This window comes from Hyalella azteca, unplaced genomic scaffold (assembly GCF_000764305.2).
Source record: "Hyalella azteca isolate HAZT.00-mixed unplaced genomic scaffold, Hazt_2.0.2 contig16409, whole genome shotgun sequence".
Taxonomy (NCBI): Eukaryota; Metazoa; Arthropoda; class Malacostraca; order Amphipoda; family Hyalellidae; genus Hyalella; species Hyalella azteca.
Window position 1 is genome coordinate 395,525 of NW_025946233.1, and position 15,051 is coordinate 410,575.

At 39.7% G+C, this 15,051-nt stretch overlaps 1 protein-coding gene across 1 annotated transcript in view; it reads right to left on the minus strand.

Annotated features, from left to right (window-relative positions):
• Positions 1–4,063: 4,063 nt before the first annotated feature.
• Positions 4,064–15,051, minus strand: part of LOC108668587 — a gene marked incomplete at its 5' end in the record, with an annotated part of 38,289 nt that continues 27,301 nt past the window's right edge. Inside the window, 4 exons of the mRNA XM_047884886.1 lie at positions 4,064–4,786; positions 5,133–5,179; positions 5,612–5,684; positions 11,035–11,043. Coding sequence (XP_047740842.1) covers positions 4,646–4,786; positions 5,133–5,179; positions 5,612–5,684; positions 11,035–11,043 — 270 coding nt within the window. The remainder of the gene's footprint in view (positions 4,787–5,132; positions 5,180–5,611; positions 5,685–11,034; positions 11,044–15,051) is intronic.

The window sequence follows — 15,051 nt, forward strand, 5'->3', positions numbered from 1 at the left end:
AACCCAGAATTTGGCATTAATATTTTCTTCCTAAATTTTGGACCGAAAAAGTGTTCCTGCCGAACGCTTCAAAGAACCGCTCGACACTTTGGCACCGGCACGTCGTGGCCAACTGAAATCATTCTCGATCTCAACGTCTCAAACATCCATTAGGCCTAGCCTAGCAACAGTTGAGCTAACTTAGGAACAAGCCAACAGCCTCGGCCTTTACTTTTAGGCTTCATGATAAATTATTTTTTTCTCACGTTCTCGTTATAAAAGTCTGCTCACCTATTTTTTCCTGCAGTTTAAAATTTATCTTACCAAAATCATTAATGACTTCATACACGTAGATGAAACATAACTTGAAAATAAGCTAACGCAGATAAGATACATTTTTTCCGGGATCTTCATCATATTTCATATCCGACATGATGCTAATGACTTGTTCGTTCATGGTGTCGGAAAGATTATCAAAAATATCTTACGCTATAAATTCCAATATCCTCACTAATATAATACCTTCAACTACTCCCGAACAAAAAATTGAAATTTCATTCCTTTTTTGATTGAAATATATCACGCTTGTTTTACTCATAGGTAGGATAAATTTATTAGCGTCAGACAGAAAATGAATAACATAATCAATTTTCAAAGTTACGTCTATAACAAGCCTTTATTCAGTTTCATTTGAGCTTTCGTCTGACAAGTCAAGTCAAGTGATGCTTCCAAACATACCTAAGGTTCCAAATGGTCATAGTATAGTAGTATAGTATCTTCGGCATTGATGCATAGGCCTGTCATGTGTCGGAGATTCCCGCTGATCTTCGTCTCTTTATACCTATCTTAGAATGAAATCTAGTATAGCTATGATTAAATCATCGTAAATACTGGGAAATTAATAACGTTTGTCAATGCCTTTATAAATTTATTGATACTGACACATTATGATGTACTCAACAATTTTTCTCTATAAATAACAATTTGGGAAAAAATCTATAACAATAATATTATGCATGGTCATCAGCGTGGCGACCGAGCACGATCCAGCACGCAAGAGTTCGTCCATCATTTAACCTCTATTCAATGCCGCCTACTCCTTGAATTGACAACTTTTGTAACTGTGAAGTTTTTTTTCAAATTAGGCTCGCTTTTGACCCCCAGACCTACAATTACCTCCATAAATGCAGCCATTGAACCGTCACGCACATGATGCTTAGTGTTTCGGGCATATTATGTTCAAGCGAATTTTCAACTGGGAATTCTAATTGGTTCATTGATCTAGCGATTACATAATGAATAACAGATTACAATAAATTCCCAGCCGGAAGACTTCTCAGGAGCTTGAAAAAGAGCCTCAGAATATGTGTTTTTGGCTCAGAGATAAAGAGAATGCGATTAAAGTTGAAGACATCGGAGAGAAACGTTAAAACAAAGAAGTGAATCAATAGGAAGAATTGGCAAAACACATTTCTTTATAGGGCAACAGGTAAGAAGACCCATGTTTCACATATAAAATGAGAATTTGATATATATTTCAGTTTACCGTAAAATTGAGACCGGTATGTACAAATATGAGCATTAATGCATTTTATAACAGTATGGATTACATGTAAACACGACGCCTCACCGTCGACTCAAGATTCAATATGTGATAGGCAATTTATTGTTCCAGACCAACAATGACAGAGCATAAGCAAGCCTCAGATATCCAACGGAGTTGGAACAATGAGGATACGAACAATCACGATGCAAATATTGTACGAGTAGTTTAAAAAATCTGGCTTAGCAAACTCCCAAAACCTATCATAAAAGAGTTCTCAAAAAACCCTAAAGAAATGATAGAAGGGTACTTATAGTTCCCTAGACCAACGATAGAAGGGTTCTCAAATATCCCTAAATCAATCATAGAAGAGTTCTCAAAAAATACCTAAAAACAATGATAAAAGTGTTCTCAAAAATCCCTAAACCAATAACGATGGGTTCTCAGAAAATTTCTAAAAATCATAGAAAGGTTCTCAATAAGTGCAGACATTTCAGATACCGTAGGTCGAAACAAATGATACGAAGAGTGGAAGTATTTTCATTCGAGTATCTAGTCTAAGAAATATGTTCCTACGAGTACAAGATTTGTATATAAGATAGCAAAGTACAAGTTACATTTGATGCTGGTGGGAAAACATTATTCTACCATAGAAACTATCAACAAATATACAACGCGTAATATTCCAGCTGCTGAACGCTGCATAAATATAGGTTTCTATATAAAACACCAGCAGTAAAAATACAACAATCAGAACACTTACTTTGCCAACTTTTCAATTGTTACTAATAACTTTTCATCGTTTCAATTCACGAAATTGAAACTGCACAATAAGATAGACAAGATCACAATCGTGATGTTAAGACGTGGCGGTAGACTCAATGTTTTGCACATCAATCACGTGATCCTGTACAATACAATGTACATCTGCGGTTAGAAGATGGCATGGAGACACAGAAGAAGAAATCTTGTCTACTCCGTGAAATGGCTTCTACAGATAAACATTGCGTAAGATTTGGCGTCGTAGGAGTAGCAGCTGTAAAATGATATGTGATGCACTACAGCGTGATGATTCCACAACATAGTTTAACTCCGTCCAACACAAATCACAGCACGGTTAATTAATAAAAAAGTTCTCCATAAAATTCAAATTGTAAGCAGTTCTACATGATAAGAACAACTGGCTCGAAGCTTCTCAGCCTCAACTACGGTGCATCAGGCTCCTGAATATGAGGAACAACCACTAGTTTCACTTAAAAATCTTGGTCTTGGAGCAATTACTTTACAATCTTACTTGCGAAATGACGCTGGCTTAAAATACAGCATTGAAACTTCGTGTGTTATTTCCGTGACAACGGGCATTATTACATCTCACACGCTGATTAAACTTTTGTCTCAAGCTAACTTCCACATGACGCGTTGAATTGCACTTATTTTATTTCATGTACAGAATAATATAATAATAGCAGGATCAGCATTGAAGATTAGGCGTTTTAGGACTGTTGCTGCTTCAGAGCATTGCTGAATTTTCACAGCTTGTTGCGGGTCTCGAACACACAACTCACTGCTCCATTATCTTCTGTGCCCGCCCGGCTATCTCGGCGATTTTGACTAGAACATTTCAAGGTTGGCTGCTGTTATCAAACCCACAACTCACTGCTCCAATTTTGGTGCTTCGAACTTAAATAACGAAGTAACTCGATCTGCCGAGTATGGCACAAAATCTATTGAGTGACCAATATTTTAGGACAACGTGGACTCCACTCTTCTTTCATTTCGAATCCACTTGTCCCTCGTGACATGGATGAGATTAGAGCGTGATATGCAAGAATTTTTCAGTCTTTTTCCATAATCAAAATAATACCCACGACCAAATATAATGATGACTCAGAACGCATAGAATAAACAACGTGGTTTGGCAACAAAGTTGCCGGGTCCGTATACGGTCACTCTTTGGGACAAGCTCGGCAGCTGTTGTCGTGCGCTGCTTCTTGTTGGTTGAAGCATCTGCCAGACGCGCGAGATCGTGTCCGATCGCTGAATGGTCTCGACTAATTAAGGCCCGTATACACTAGGGGCAGCGACATGACATGGGCGGTGAGGCGCTTGCTGCAGCGCCTCTCCCGCCCACAGCCGTTCACACTTATTTTTGTACGTGGAAGCTCGAGACCACGTGCTTTGAAAATTAGTTGCCAGTTAGACGTCAGTGAGGATGGATGTATCCGAATTTAAGCTCTGGGCCATTGTTCTCGGGTATGATGCTTTTAAGAAAAGATGTAGGCATCGCCGTATTTGGGTGAAAAAATTGTTGCAAAGAGAGGGGGCTCACACAAGTACATTTTCAAAGAGTTATCAGTTACGAATGCATCAGACTTTCAAAATTATACTACACTGCCAGTGGACTTGTTTAGCAGTCTGCTGAAGACTCTAATGTCACTCTCATCCAGAAGCAAGATGGTGGAATTGAGATGGAATTCATTTGCCATGAAATTCATTTCACGATGGAATTGCGAACCCAACGTATGAATTTTCTTGCGAACCTCGTCAATGGTGACTTGTACACACAAGTTTTTTAAATCTTCAACTATTTTCACCAGAGCTTGTTCTTTTGTGTTTCGACCTTTATACGCCTTTGACTGAACGCTCTACAGGCATTCTTGGTCTCTACAAAGATCAATTAGCCTCTCTACTGGAGAGTGAGTCCAAACAAGAGTGGCGTCAATTGCAATAGTAAAGGACCAGCGTACACAGACAACCTCGCTAGACCACAGACAGCCGTCTACTGAGTGCAGTGCTGAGTAGTAGTATAGTATAGTATCTTCGGCATTGAAGAATAGGCCTGGATAGGCCTGTCGCAGATTCTGAACGCTTTTGTTGCATGAGGCAGAGCGCCTGTGAATCGCTAGTTGGTCAATAGCTTCGTTGCCCACAAGAAGCGCACGTAGGCGCTGCACAGAGGGGCGGTGAGGCGCTTGGCGCCCGTGTGTTGCCCCTAGTGTGAACGGACCTTTAGAGGTTTACGGCGGTAGCTGCCAGACGCGCGTGATTGTGAGTGGTCACTCATTGGTCCTGACTATACGAGATTGGCGGCGGCAGGAGCCAGGCGTACGCGATTGTGTGCGGTCACTCGTTGGTCCTGGCTACGAGATTGGCAGCGGCGGCTGCCAGACGCGCGTGTTCCTGGGCCACGTCAAGTTTATTTGATTCGCTCCCAGCAGCGACGTATGAAAAAACGCACAGCACAGCATAGCAGATCTGGTCAGCCTGGTGGTAATAGAAATAATCAGCATCGATGTCAAATATCAATGGAAAAGTCTAAGATAAAGAAACCTGTATATCCTTGTTCTTCAACAATCACGGACAGTGTTTTCTTCATGTTATGAGTAATTAAAACATAAATTACCATCAAAATATTTGCATTAACGATATTAGGGCTTGGTAGAACCCAATTTTCGCACACTTCACTACAATGGGCTTATTAAAAGTATTTATTCAATGGTAGCAATATGTCATTAAACTAAGATCGTTGTATTAGGACAATTGTCTTGATGGGGGTTAAATTTTTTAGGTAGACATCAATAAGAGGAGAGGAAATTTTGCTTGTTTTTACCATAGCAGACTTGTATTTTCGCTGAATGACGTATCTCGTCTTGGGATCTGAGAAAATGGAAACATTTCATCAAATTCTATTCAATTAAAATGAACATTTTCAACATTGATATATTTTTCAAGTTTGAATTCATCCTTCGAAAGAACCATAATTTTAAAAATGCTTTCTATAGGTTAAAGATGACACTAAAATTCAAGTTGGAAGCTTTACTAAAATTATAATAAATGATAATTCAATAATTATTGAAGCTTTGCTAAAAGTTATGACAGTTATATTGAAATATTATTGTAGATACTCCAATGAGAGATGCTAACTAGAGTGGAGATTTTCGTAAATGCGTAACAACGTGATTCTTACAAGCTCGGTAAGAGAGCTTGATGTCTAGAGAAACTTTATATTTTGATGTTGCATAGCAAAAAGTATCCACAAACAAGATACTATTAGGATATATATAAGCAATATTCGGACTTTCAACGCACTATACTCCTCCAAGATGAAAACTCCGCCCCTCTGCGTGAAGCACTTGCGGATGTGGTCGAGTCGCACGAAGAACTGAAGAGACGGTTGCGTTAGGCAAGAGTGACATGGTGTACGCACGATAACAATAATACTAGCATACAGACGTACGATAACCCAGCTATTTTTTTTCTTACGTCAATGGTCATTCAACTTTCGATAACCCTAATATATTGGATTTTTTCAGACTTAATTATAGTCAAACGTGCAATAACACACCCAGCAACCAGACGTATGACTTCCCATGATTTTTGTAATTACTATAGCATCAGTAGTAATCTTTGGTAAATAAATACATCTAGTAGGATATTTAATTTACTTAACTAGTCCTAAATTTTCGCGTGCTTCGAAATTCACTGGTAGTTGTGTGTACAAAAGCATCATAAATATTTTGTGGGTATCATTAAGTTGATTTTAAGAAACACCTGACACAGATGTATACTATATAGACTCGTGATAACAAGTAATTTTGACTTCTGTGAAGTATGTCAGATATAATTTCAGACATGTGAAGTAGTTCAGACCATCGCATTGGTATTCAACATTGGAGAATGGGTAAGGCATGTCTAGTTTTTTTGCGTATTATATGGATTTTAGTGTAAGCTCTGAAATTACTCTTAATGTTCAAAAAGGTAAATAAAAACTGCAGTCAATTATTTATCTGGCAATGGGCAACATATTTGTGAGATAAAGGAACATTTCGGGAGTGAAATTCATGCCCTAGGCTAATGAGGCAGACGTAAGAACTCATAGCCCATGGAGTTCACAGCAATCGGACACAAGTCAAGACCTGCTATAAGAGTTAGGGGCAACCATCAACTGTGGAGCTAACAATTGCAGTAAAATAATTCATCCTCTCACTACATCTAACACAGAAAGAAAACTTGAGTGACATACGCAAGGAAACATCATTAATACTCACGTAATATAACAATCATGAGCAAGCGCACAGTTCTACACCAAACAACAGAGGCATGCGTGTGCTACGGTTGACTTCTGCAGCATGCAGAGCACGACAATGTCGTTGACTAATTGGAGCTATTAGGGGTAGGCAGTTATTTGGCAATTATAATACTTTTTCACAAGCGTTTATCCGATCTTATCAAAGTTTGTGATACTTTATCAGTTCGTTCGAGTTTATTTCCATCTATGAAAGGAAACCCAACTGCTTCTTCAGGGCACACAGGTTAAATAACCTGAGTTAAAAGTAGAATTTTCTGAAACTACCATGAAACTGAAATTATAGAAACAGGCATTGAGCGCGGTGATGTAACATCTGGTATATTCTAAAGCCATGCGTTAAGTGCCATCAGGATGAACAGTGCAGGAGCAAAACCATTTCAAACTGAGCTCGTAACATAAATACAAGTTGAACAACTGGCCTGTCGACACAGTTACCAAGCGGTGACAAAGCTACCAATCATTTCACCAGTTGAAAAATCCACATCACTACCGCTCAACCAATCCACAATGTCGCCCCTAATCCTATCCACCAGCAATATCGCTCAACGGTCCAGACGGCCACAGCACTACAACTATTCCACACTCCACATGTCACCGCTCTACCCAATATGAAGACCCCTACCAGGGAAACACGTACGCATAGTTCGTTTTGGCGCACATAACCATGCACTGACCGTGCTGGAAACACAACCTCGATGGCGACCAAGCGCTGCCCTCCAGCGACACGGAAAAATAAATCGATCTTCCCAAAACTTGAACCCACGGCTATAGCTACTCTTATCTCGTTGACGCTACCGCGGCGCTACAGACTTAAAGTGAATCTACAGTTACTACCAAAACGTATCACATTTTGTTGAAAACACAGCACACATGAGTTAAATTCCGATTATAGCGCAGGGGCTATAGTTTGAAAAAATGTAACGATGTTCACGAAGGTCTTATACGTGACGACATTTCTGATTGACATATTTAGAAAGAGGAATAGTGAGGTGTCATACTCACGAGGTGGTCGTCCTTTTCATAGGTTGTAGTTGGAGAGGGAAATTATGAATAGAATCACAGGAAACTATGACTAGATACCACAGGAAATTATGACTAGATACCACAGCTCGGACCACTCATATTATCCGCCTCGTGCGGTGTTCCAACACGTAACCAAAATCATCTGCTACTACAACGTATTCCCAATACGTTGTAGTAGCACCTCGATCGTGTGCTACTACAAAATCTGAACAGCCTCGTATTCTACTTGAATATATGACCTGGGGTTCTCCTCCAAGATGGCAACTACTAGCGTTACCTAAAATTACTAATACTGCTTGTAAGAAACTAGCACATTCGATTACCTACCATATCTAAAGAATTTTACGAGCGTTGCAAACCTACACTTCATTTGAACATAAACCAGCCGTACCGAATCTAACCTAATCGAACCAAAACCCAGTCGATGGTATTCATTAAATAGAATAGGCATCGATGTTATATCCAGCTTATTGTTTAGGTATCACTAATATCATGAATATCGGGTTTTCAATTCGAAATTTTACAAAATATTTGTAATGAGACTAGAACTCATTTGGTTCTACGAAAAAAATCCCTTTTGGACGAGGGTTAAGATCGAAACTTTTGTGTTTTTTTTTTCAGTTACCTAGCATTGCAATTTTGTCACGAAAAACAGGCGAACCGTCTAAAAAATCCATCGTCAAACTACATCCTAATCTTTTGAACCACGGAACTCATGTTTCAAAGAATTCATCCCGTCGTCCAATTAACATCGAGGAAACCAAACTCAATCTCTTTTCAGACATTTCGACCAAAGTTAACGATCCAACGCCCTCCAAGCTAACCCAACATTCATCTGAAACTTCCTATGCATAAAGGAAGCCATATCAATTACTCGAAGCAGAGAGATAAGTAGCTGGAACTTTTTTGACGCAGACGATAACAGATGGGCCGTCACAATTCGTTCTCAATTAATTTCATGGTACTTGAGGATACGAAAAATTTAGCAGATGCTCTGAAAACCACTGATGGATGCTCATATGCAATACTCATGATCTTCATGTGGGTTCCAACGAATATTGGCAATCGAAGCAAATGGACCATCACAATATAAATGCCAGAAAATAATGCGAGGAGCAGGTAGTTTCTTACTATCTAATCATTACTAAACGAGCATGAAGAGAAAACTCTTAAGCGGCCACATTTTATGCTTGATTGTTGAATCCTCTGTCGAAGACGTATAATCGTGTAACTAATACATAATAAATTATTGATTGCACAAGAAATAATAGACACTGTATTATGCAAGTAGATCATTAGGTCATGAGAAAACGATGCATCCTGCCAACAGTAAGTGTCACACCAACATCTAGGACTAACATCTATACTGAGAAGACAAGCGTACGGAGGTAGGGCTCCAGCAAAAGTGCTGACAAGGTGGTGCATGTCAGGCAAACAAGGAGCTATCAAGTGCACTATCAAAGCAGTTCATACGGTGTGTATATAGGAAAACCATCACCAAACACGATACAATGCCTCATTTATAAATAATCATAAGAAAATAAAGAGTGGAGAGAAGCTTCCAGGCACTATAGATACAAGGAATATTTTAGAGATGGCCAACTAAAAACCGTGCGTTTCTATCAAGAACCCATTCAGTAAAACGTTGCAATGTACTTGGACCCAGATCCTCAACAATATTGAGATTTTGTACATTTTACGGCTAATTTCCTTTCATTTTTGCACAGAACTAGTCGAAAAATTAGCACCGATGCTGCGTCGAAACGGAATTTACATAATTGCTCAATTTTTGAGAATCTGGTTCCCTGTCGGTCCGTCCGTAGTGGTCATGGCCTGCAGCAAGGGCAGCCAGGTCTGGTGTGAAGCAGGTGTTGCATGAAGAAATGAACACATCAATGTAAGCTTCAGCATGAGTTTTGAAGCGTCAAGTCTTCCAACTGACCGGCACGTGGATGCATTGTACTCTCATGGGAAAGATATTTCGCTACATTGCAGTTTTCCAGCAGAAATCTGGATTATTGCTGTTTGATTGCGCCGAACTAGACTGCATGTGGTGAGCTAGAAAGGGAGCGGAGTTTCCTGATTTCAAATATCTATGTGATAGCCTATGAGCCGCACGAGCTAGGGAAGGACTAGAGAATAGTGATTGGTTGCGCCACCTAAGTGAGTAGTAGCCAAGTTTCGTATTACATCAAAGGTGACTAATTGCGACATTCAAGTAGAGAGAAGTGCCAACTCGTACGTTAGGCGAATAGTGATCTGTGGCGCCAGCCAAGTGATAAAAAAAGGTGCCAACACTTGTGTTCTACAATAGTGGTTAGTTGGATTACCCAACAACTCATAAGAGGGTTGAAAACTCTCGTGTACGGAAAATAATGGCTGGTTGAGCTATTCCATTAACTCGGCAGGTTAGTGCATTAAAACGGAAAAGCACTGCCGTGAGGCTGCACTGATGCTCTCCGATGCTTTAGTGATACGTTTGAAAAGAAGAACGGAAGAGAAGATAACTAAAGTGAGTAACATACATGTCTTTACAAGAAGATTTAGGACGTCAAAGAATGAGAAGTGCAGAAGCGACAGTCGCAATCACGGTTAATCTTGTGGTCATTGATCTTGCATGGTTAATCTTGTGGTCATTGATCTTGGTTAATGTTATAGTCATTGCTAGCGGTGATTGCTTAGGCTAAAATCACCGATATTCTGTTAAAGTTAATCGATAGCTTTTTTGCGCACCTAAGGCAAAACGTATTAAATTAATATCAGGTGACGCCTCTCGCCTTATCGCTATTATCATCAGTAAATTAACAACTCTCTAGAGTTTCTTCAAAACGTTAATGATGAAACTTTTTGAGCAAGTTACAGAAAACAAGGTCGAATACAATCAAAAACACTTGGATACAGTTCGTTAAGTTTCAATAATAAGAATTAGAATCTTCGTCTGCTTCAGGTCACCTGTGCCGTGATATTTTCTACTCTGATAACATGAGTAACAATTTGTAAGTCTTCTTAGTTAGACTTGACGTAATGTTATCTGTGATACGGTGAGGTGGTAGCAACGATGATTGGGCAGTCAGGAAAGACGGCGAATAGACACACACGCACACACACAAAACAGGACCGACAGAACGGGAAGGAATAAAAGGGGTGAACAAACAGCAACCAAATGCAAACAAAACAAAAGTAAGAAGAGGTCACCAAACTAAAAAAGGCTCAATCAAAATGAATGTTTGGACGGACAATGTGATATGAAAGAAGTGTCTGAGAGGCATAGCTAAAAGAAAGGGTAGAGGACTAAAGAGCTACAGCGATGGCCCGCACTACACAGTACAGAAGCTCGTATTAGACTGAGTATACAAGGGCAGTGGTGGTGGCGTGGACTCGAACAACTGTATATAGTCACCTCAAAGTCCTTTAATGGTGAAGAAGCGCCATTGGGAGACACAAAGGAAAAAGAAAAGTAACGAAAGTGTTGGACATGGTACAATATATGTTGAGCTTTTCCAACACCACAAGTAAAATCCTGATCATGGCGTAATAGATTTCAATGCTAAGCTCTATTCTACATTAAATATCGTATCAAGGAAACTAGGAACAGTAAAAGCTCTAATCTAAATTAATTAATTATTCGTCTTGACAGATACATGAGTCAAGCTGAAGATATTTTTACAAAGCGCTTTCGAACAGAATGCTAAGATGCTCTTGTACGCTTATTTGTAACGCGGAGACACCATCATATACGTCCGAGCTAAAAAAGCCAGTAACAAAAAGTTTCCTTCGGCAAAATCACAACAAAAAAATAGCATGACTGAAAAACTGCACTTCATGATTGTCAGCGGCCCAGAGCGGGAAAATTTGTAGGTAAAAGTGACCATCTCCAAATATTCCTTGATTCACCAAGCCCTGAACAACACAACATCTCATCGACGTGCCAAATGGAGCCAGCATGAGTCGCTTTCGTGTTGGTATTCCACTAATTTTAGGATGATTAATATTCCGTATATTAGACGTGAATATTGACATCTGAGAAAAATGTAATGGTTAAAAAAATTATAGGAGACGTTCTTAAGGTAACAGAGATTCTGTAAACAGTCTAGCTTGCCACCATGTGCACAGCCACCGCACCCATAACTTTCAACTTTTAGAAGTCTATAAATTCTATAAATTGTTGATGGAAGAGGTTGGTCAAAAACTCTTATGACGAGACTGTCACTGCAAGAAACGTGTTGCCAGCGACATCCCTGCCAGCTGCCACGAGATTACCAGCAGTGTCAGAGGAGTTACAAGGATACTACAAGTGGATAAGTTTTTGAAAGGAACACGGTTCTCGGGAGGAGAAACGCTTGCTTTTCACAGGTTAGACGTAACAATGAAATTGTATTGATGTATAAAGCCATAACACTTCAAGAAAGTAACTATTTTAGCAGATCAATCGCTTAATATAATCTCATATACTATATTAAAGTCATGTTTATCTGAATGCACCTATACGAGCTTTTTAGCTAGAGACTGCCCGAAGTGAACGTGTATCTCATAATTGAAACATTTCATATTACTGTATATTAAATTTCCAAACAAATCGACTCAAAAAGCACAAATAAGCCTCTAAAACAGTGATAAACAAGTTTGGTAGCCAGTTATACGAGATATCGGCTGAACGATAGTAATCTGTACTTCCGCTCTTAATATGGTCTACCAGGCAAGTTGTAACAACTCTCGCAATAATGAATGTGTTATTTTCATAAGCGATCGTATATAAGATAGGCGTCATAGGCCCACAGCTATACGAGTTTAGTAACAGTTTCAAGGCAAAAATTATTTACTTTCAACTTCAAATTAAGTGTAAGTTCGCTACCAAGTCATAGGTGCTCATAAACGGGGCTAGTATTAGCTGCGAGTACTTGCACTCCAAATATTGTGATATGTTACATGGTGGCCAACTATGTAAGGTGCTTATACACGGGACGACTAGTCGCGTCGATTAGTTGAGTCGACTACAGTTTTGCCGGCTGCGAGCCTATGCACGAGGAGTGTTTTCGGTACAGTTCCGCACTCCCGCCAGCGCCAGTGCGACGAGACATTTATATTTTATGCCCACTACGAAGGCCGAGGCGGAACTAGGCACACTAGACTGGCTTGAAAGCTGCTTTGCCTGCAATGCAACAGCTAGTTGCATCTGGACACGTTAATCATCACAAATATTAGTGGAGCCTACGCAACTAGTCGCATCGTGTATAAGCACCTATATATGCTACCAACTGCTTTATCAAACGCCTCCTCAAACTCGTAATTACCGTTACGTTCAATATTACACCATGCACGAACCTCACTCGACGACTTCCAACGACGCACTGGCAGTCTGGCACCTGCGGACTGTTTAACCAATACTCTTCGCGTGTATAGGATCTCAGACGGCAAAACTGGGAGTATGAAAACTCGCAGCGAATATTATCCCCGAGTATAAGCACCCTAAGGCAAACGTATGCAAGTGCAAGGACTACATTGTGTTTGTGTCTGTGTCGCAGACTAGTTACTTTCTAGACGCGCTATGACAATATTCTGCGACGCTGCTGTTGTGCTAGCATCTCTTTCGCACAAGACTAGTTCATACGAACTTTATCCACTCGGGTTCTTTTATTTTGTCCTTCCAATGAAATCGGAATGTCCCCGAAAGCAGAACTCCGCGCGAACATAACTCTAAAGCATACTTAATTCCTGTTGAATGAAGCAAGTTGAATGGAAAGAGTTACAACTAGTAACTCTTACTTACAGACTACATACCTCATCAAACATGGTAAGGGAAATTTGAAAGAGTTATTAGGAGAATTGTTTTCCAAGCGTATTTGGAGATGACAGAATAGTTGGAAGAAGGAGAGTCTAAGTATACGTTGCCTATAATCGGCCAACTCTGAAGACTAAAGCGGTAAAAAGTACCCTGCGAGCAGGTAATTCTTGTAAATTAATCAGCTATTAGTTTATTGAAAAAACAGATAACTTGAGAGCTGCATATAGAGGGTGGGCCAAAATAACAGATTTTTCTGAATGATATCGGGTCCACACAGTGACACCGAATTACCTAGTTTAGGACAGATAAAAATTTTATATGCCTCCACTTCACTTCATGTCTGAGTCATGTCATATCAAGAAGTAGCTATAGATTTTTATTACAAATGTGAATGGACGAAATGATATTATTAAAGTATATATATGACAGAGGCATCGTTTGATTTAACTCAAAGAAAGTGAATGTAATCTTGCTCTAAAAATAACGCGGATAAATAATAATCATTATAATACGGTGTGTATGTGCACCAAGCCGTTGACATGGATTGTAATAAGGAGGAAGTGGCCCAAACTGGTCATAGAGAGAAAGAGAAGTATGGAAGGATAATAGTAGATGAAGGGCACTGTATATACAGGCGCAGGGTTTGCTATTGACTGCCTGGGTGTTGGACAGCTGATAGCGTTCAAGTTGAGTAGCGTAGAGGTAAGGTTGCTTCAGGACTCACAAGTTTAGACAGGAGATTAGGAGAAGTAAGGAGCTTGAGCTAGTGGTCGACTGAATTACGTACAATGATTACGTACATTAGGTATGAACGGTATAGTTGACTGAATTACGTACAATAATTGCATATATACAGTACTCTCAAGTGTTATGTGAAGTTTTTGTATTTACATGTTGTTTGCTTCTTTTTGCTCATTTTGATGTCGATTATCATATTGATGTCACTCTAAACTTGGGAGTAGTTGTAATTCTAATTGTTATGCTAATTACATTTTTTGGCATATCGTCTCGTCTGTACCTTAATTACAGAGCGTTTCGTTGGTGAGAAGTTTTTGTTTCGGACCATGTGACGTGTGCTGAGTGATAAAGGCATGCTGTGTTGACGACGGGAATTTCGTCTCGTTAGAATAATATTTTTGAAGAGATGAAATCATCATTATGAAGATATTAACTCAGACCCCAAGGTATTTATAACGATACGTGGAGCTACATTTTTAATGTATCATTTTATTATTTCTGTATATTAGACAAGCTTGTATTTTTGGCATAGGTGTTGTTGTTAATGATGTTCCTCGAGTCCTGGTCACACCTGAAAACCCGCGCTACACAGAAAAGCCGCCATTCGAGTCGGCTCGGACCAAAGCTGGGCGACGGATGTTGTGCTGGTTAGGTGTGTGTGTGTAAGTGTTTAATGAAGTTGGCTGGGTCTGTGGGCGGAGGTATGGAATTAATTATTGTGAGATAATGGTTGTATGGAGTGTTGGCAATTTGTCTGGATGTAGGGGTTAGGTTCTGAAAGTGATATCAGGGACTGAGTGAGGGGGTTGTGGTGCTGATGCAAGGAATTGGGCGCCTCTCATGTCTAGGTGTTCTTTCAGAGAGAGGACTTAGGTTTCTGCATGGACGTGACTGGAT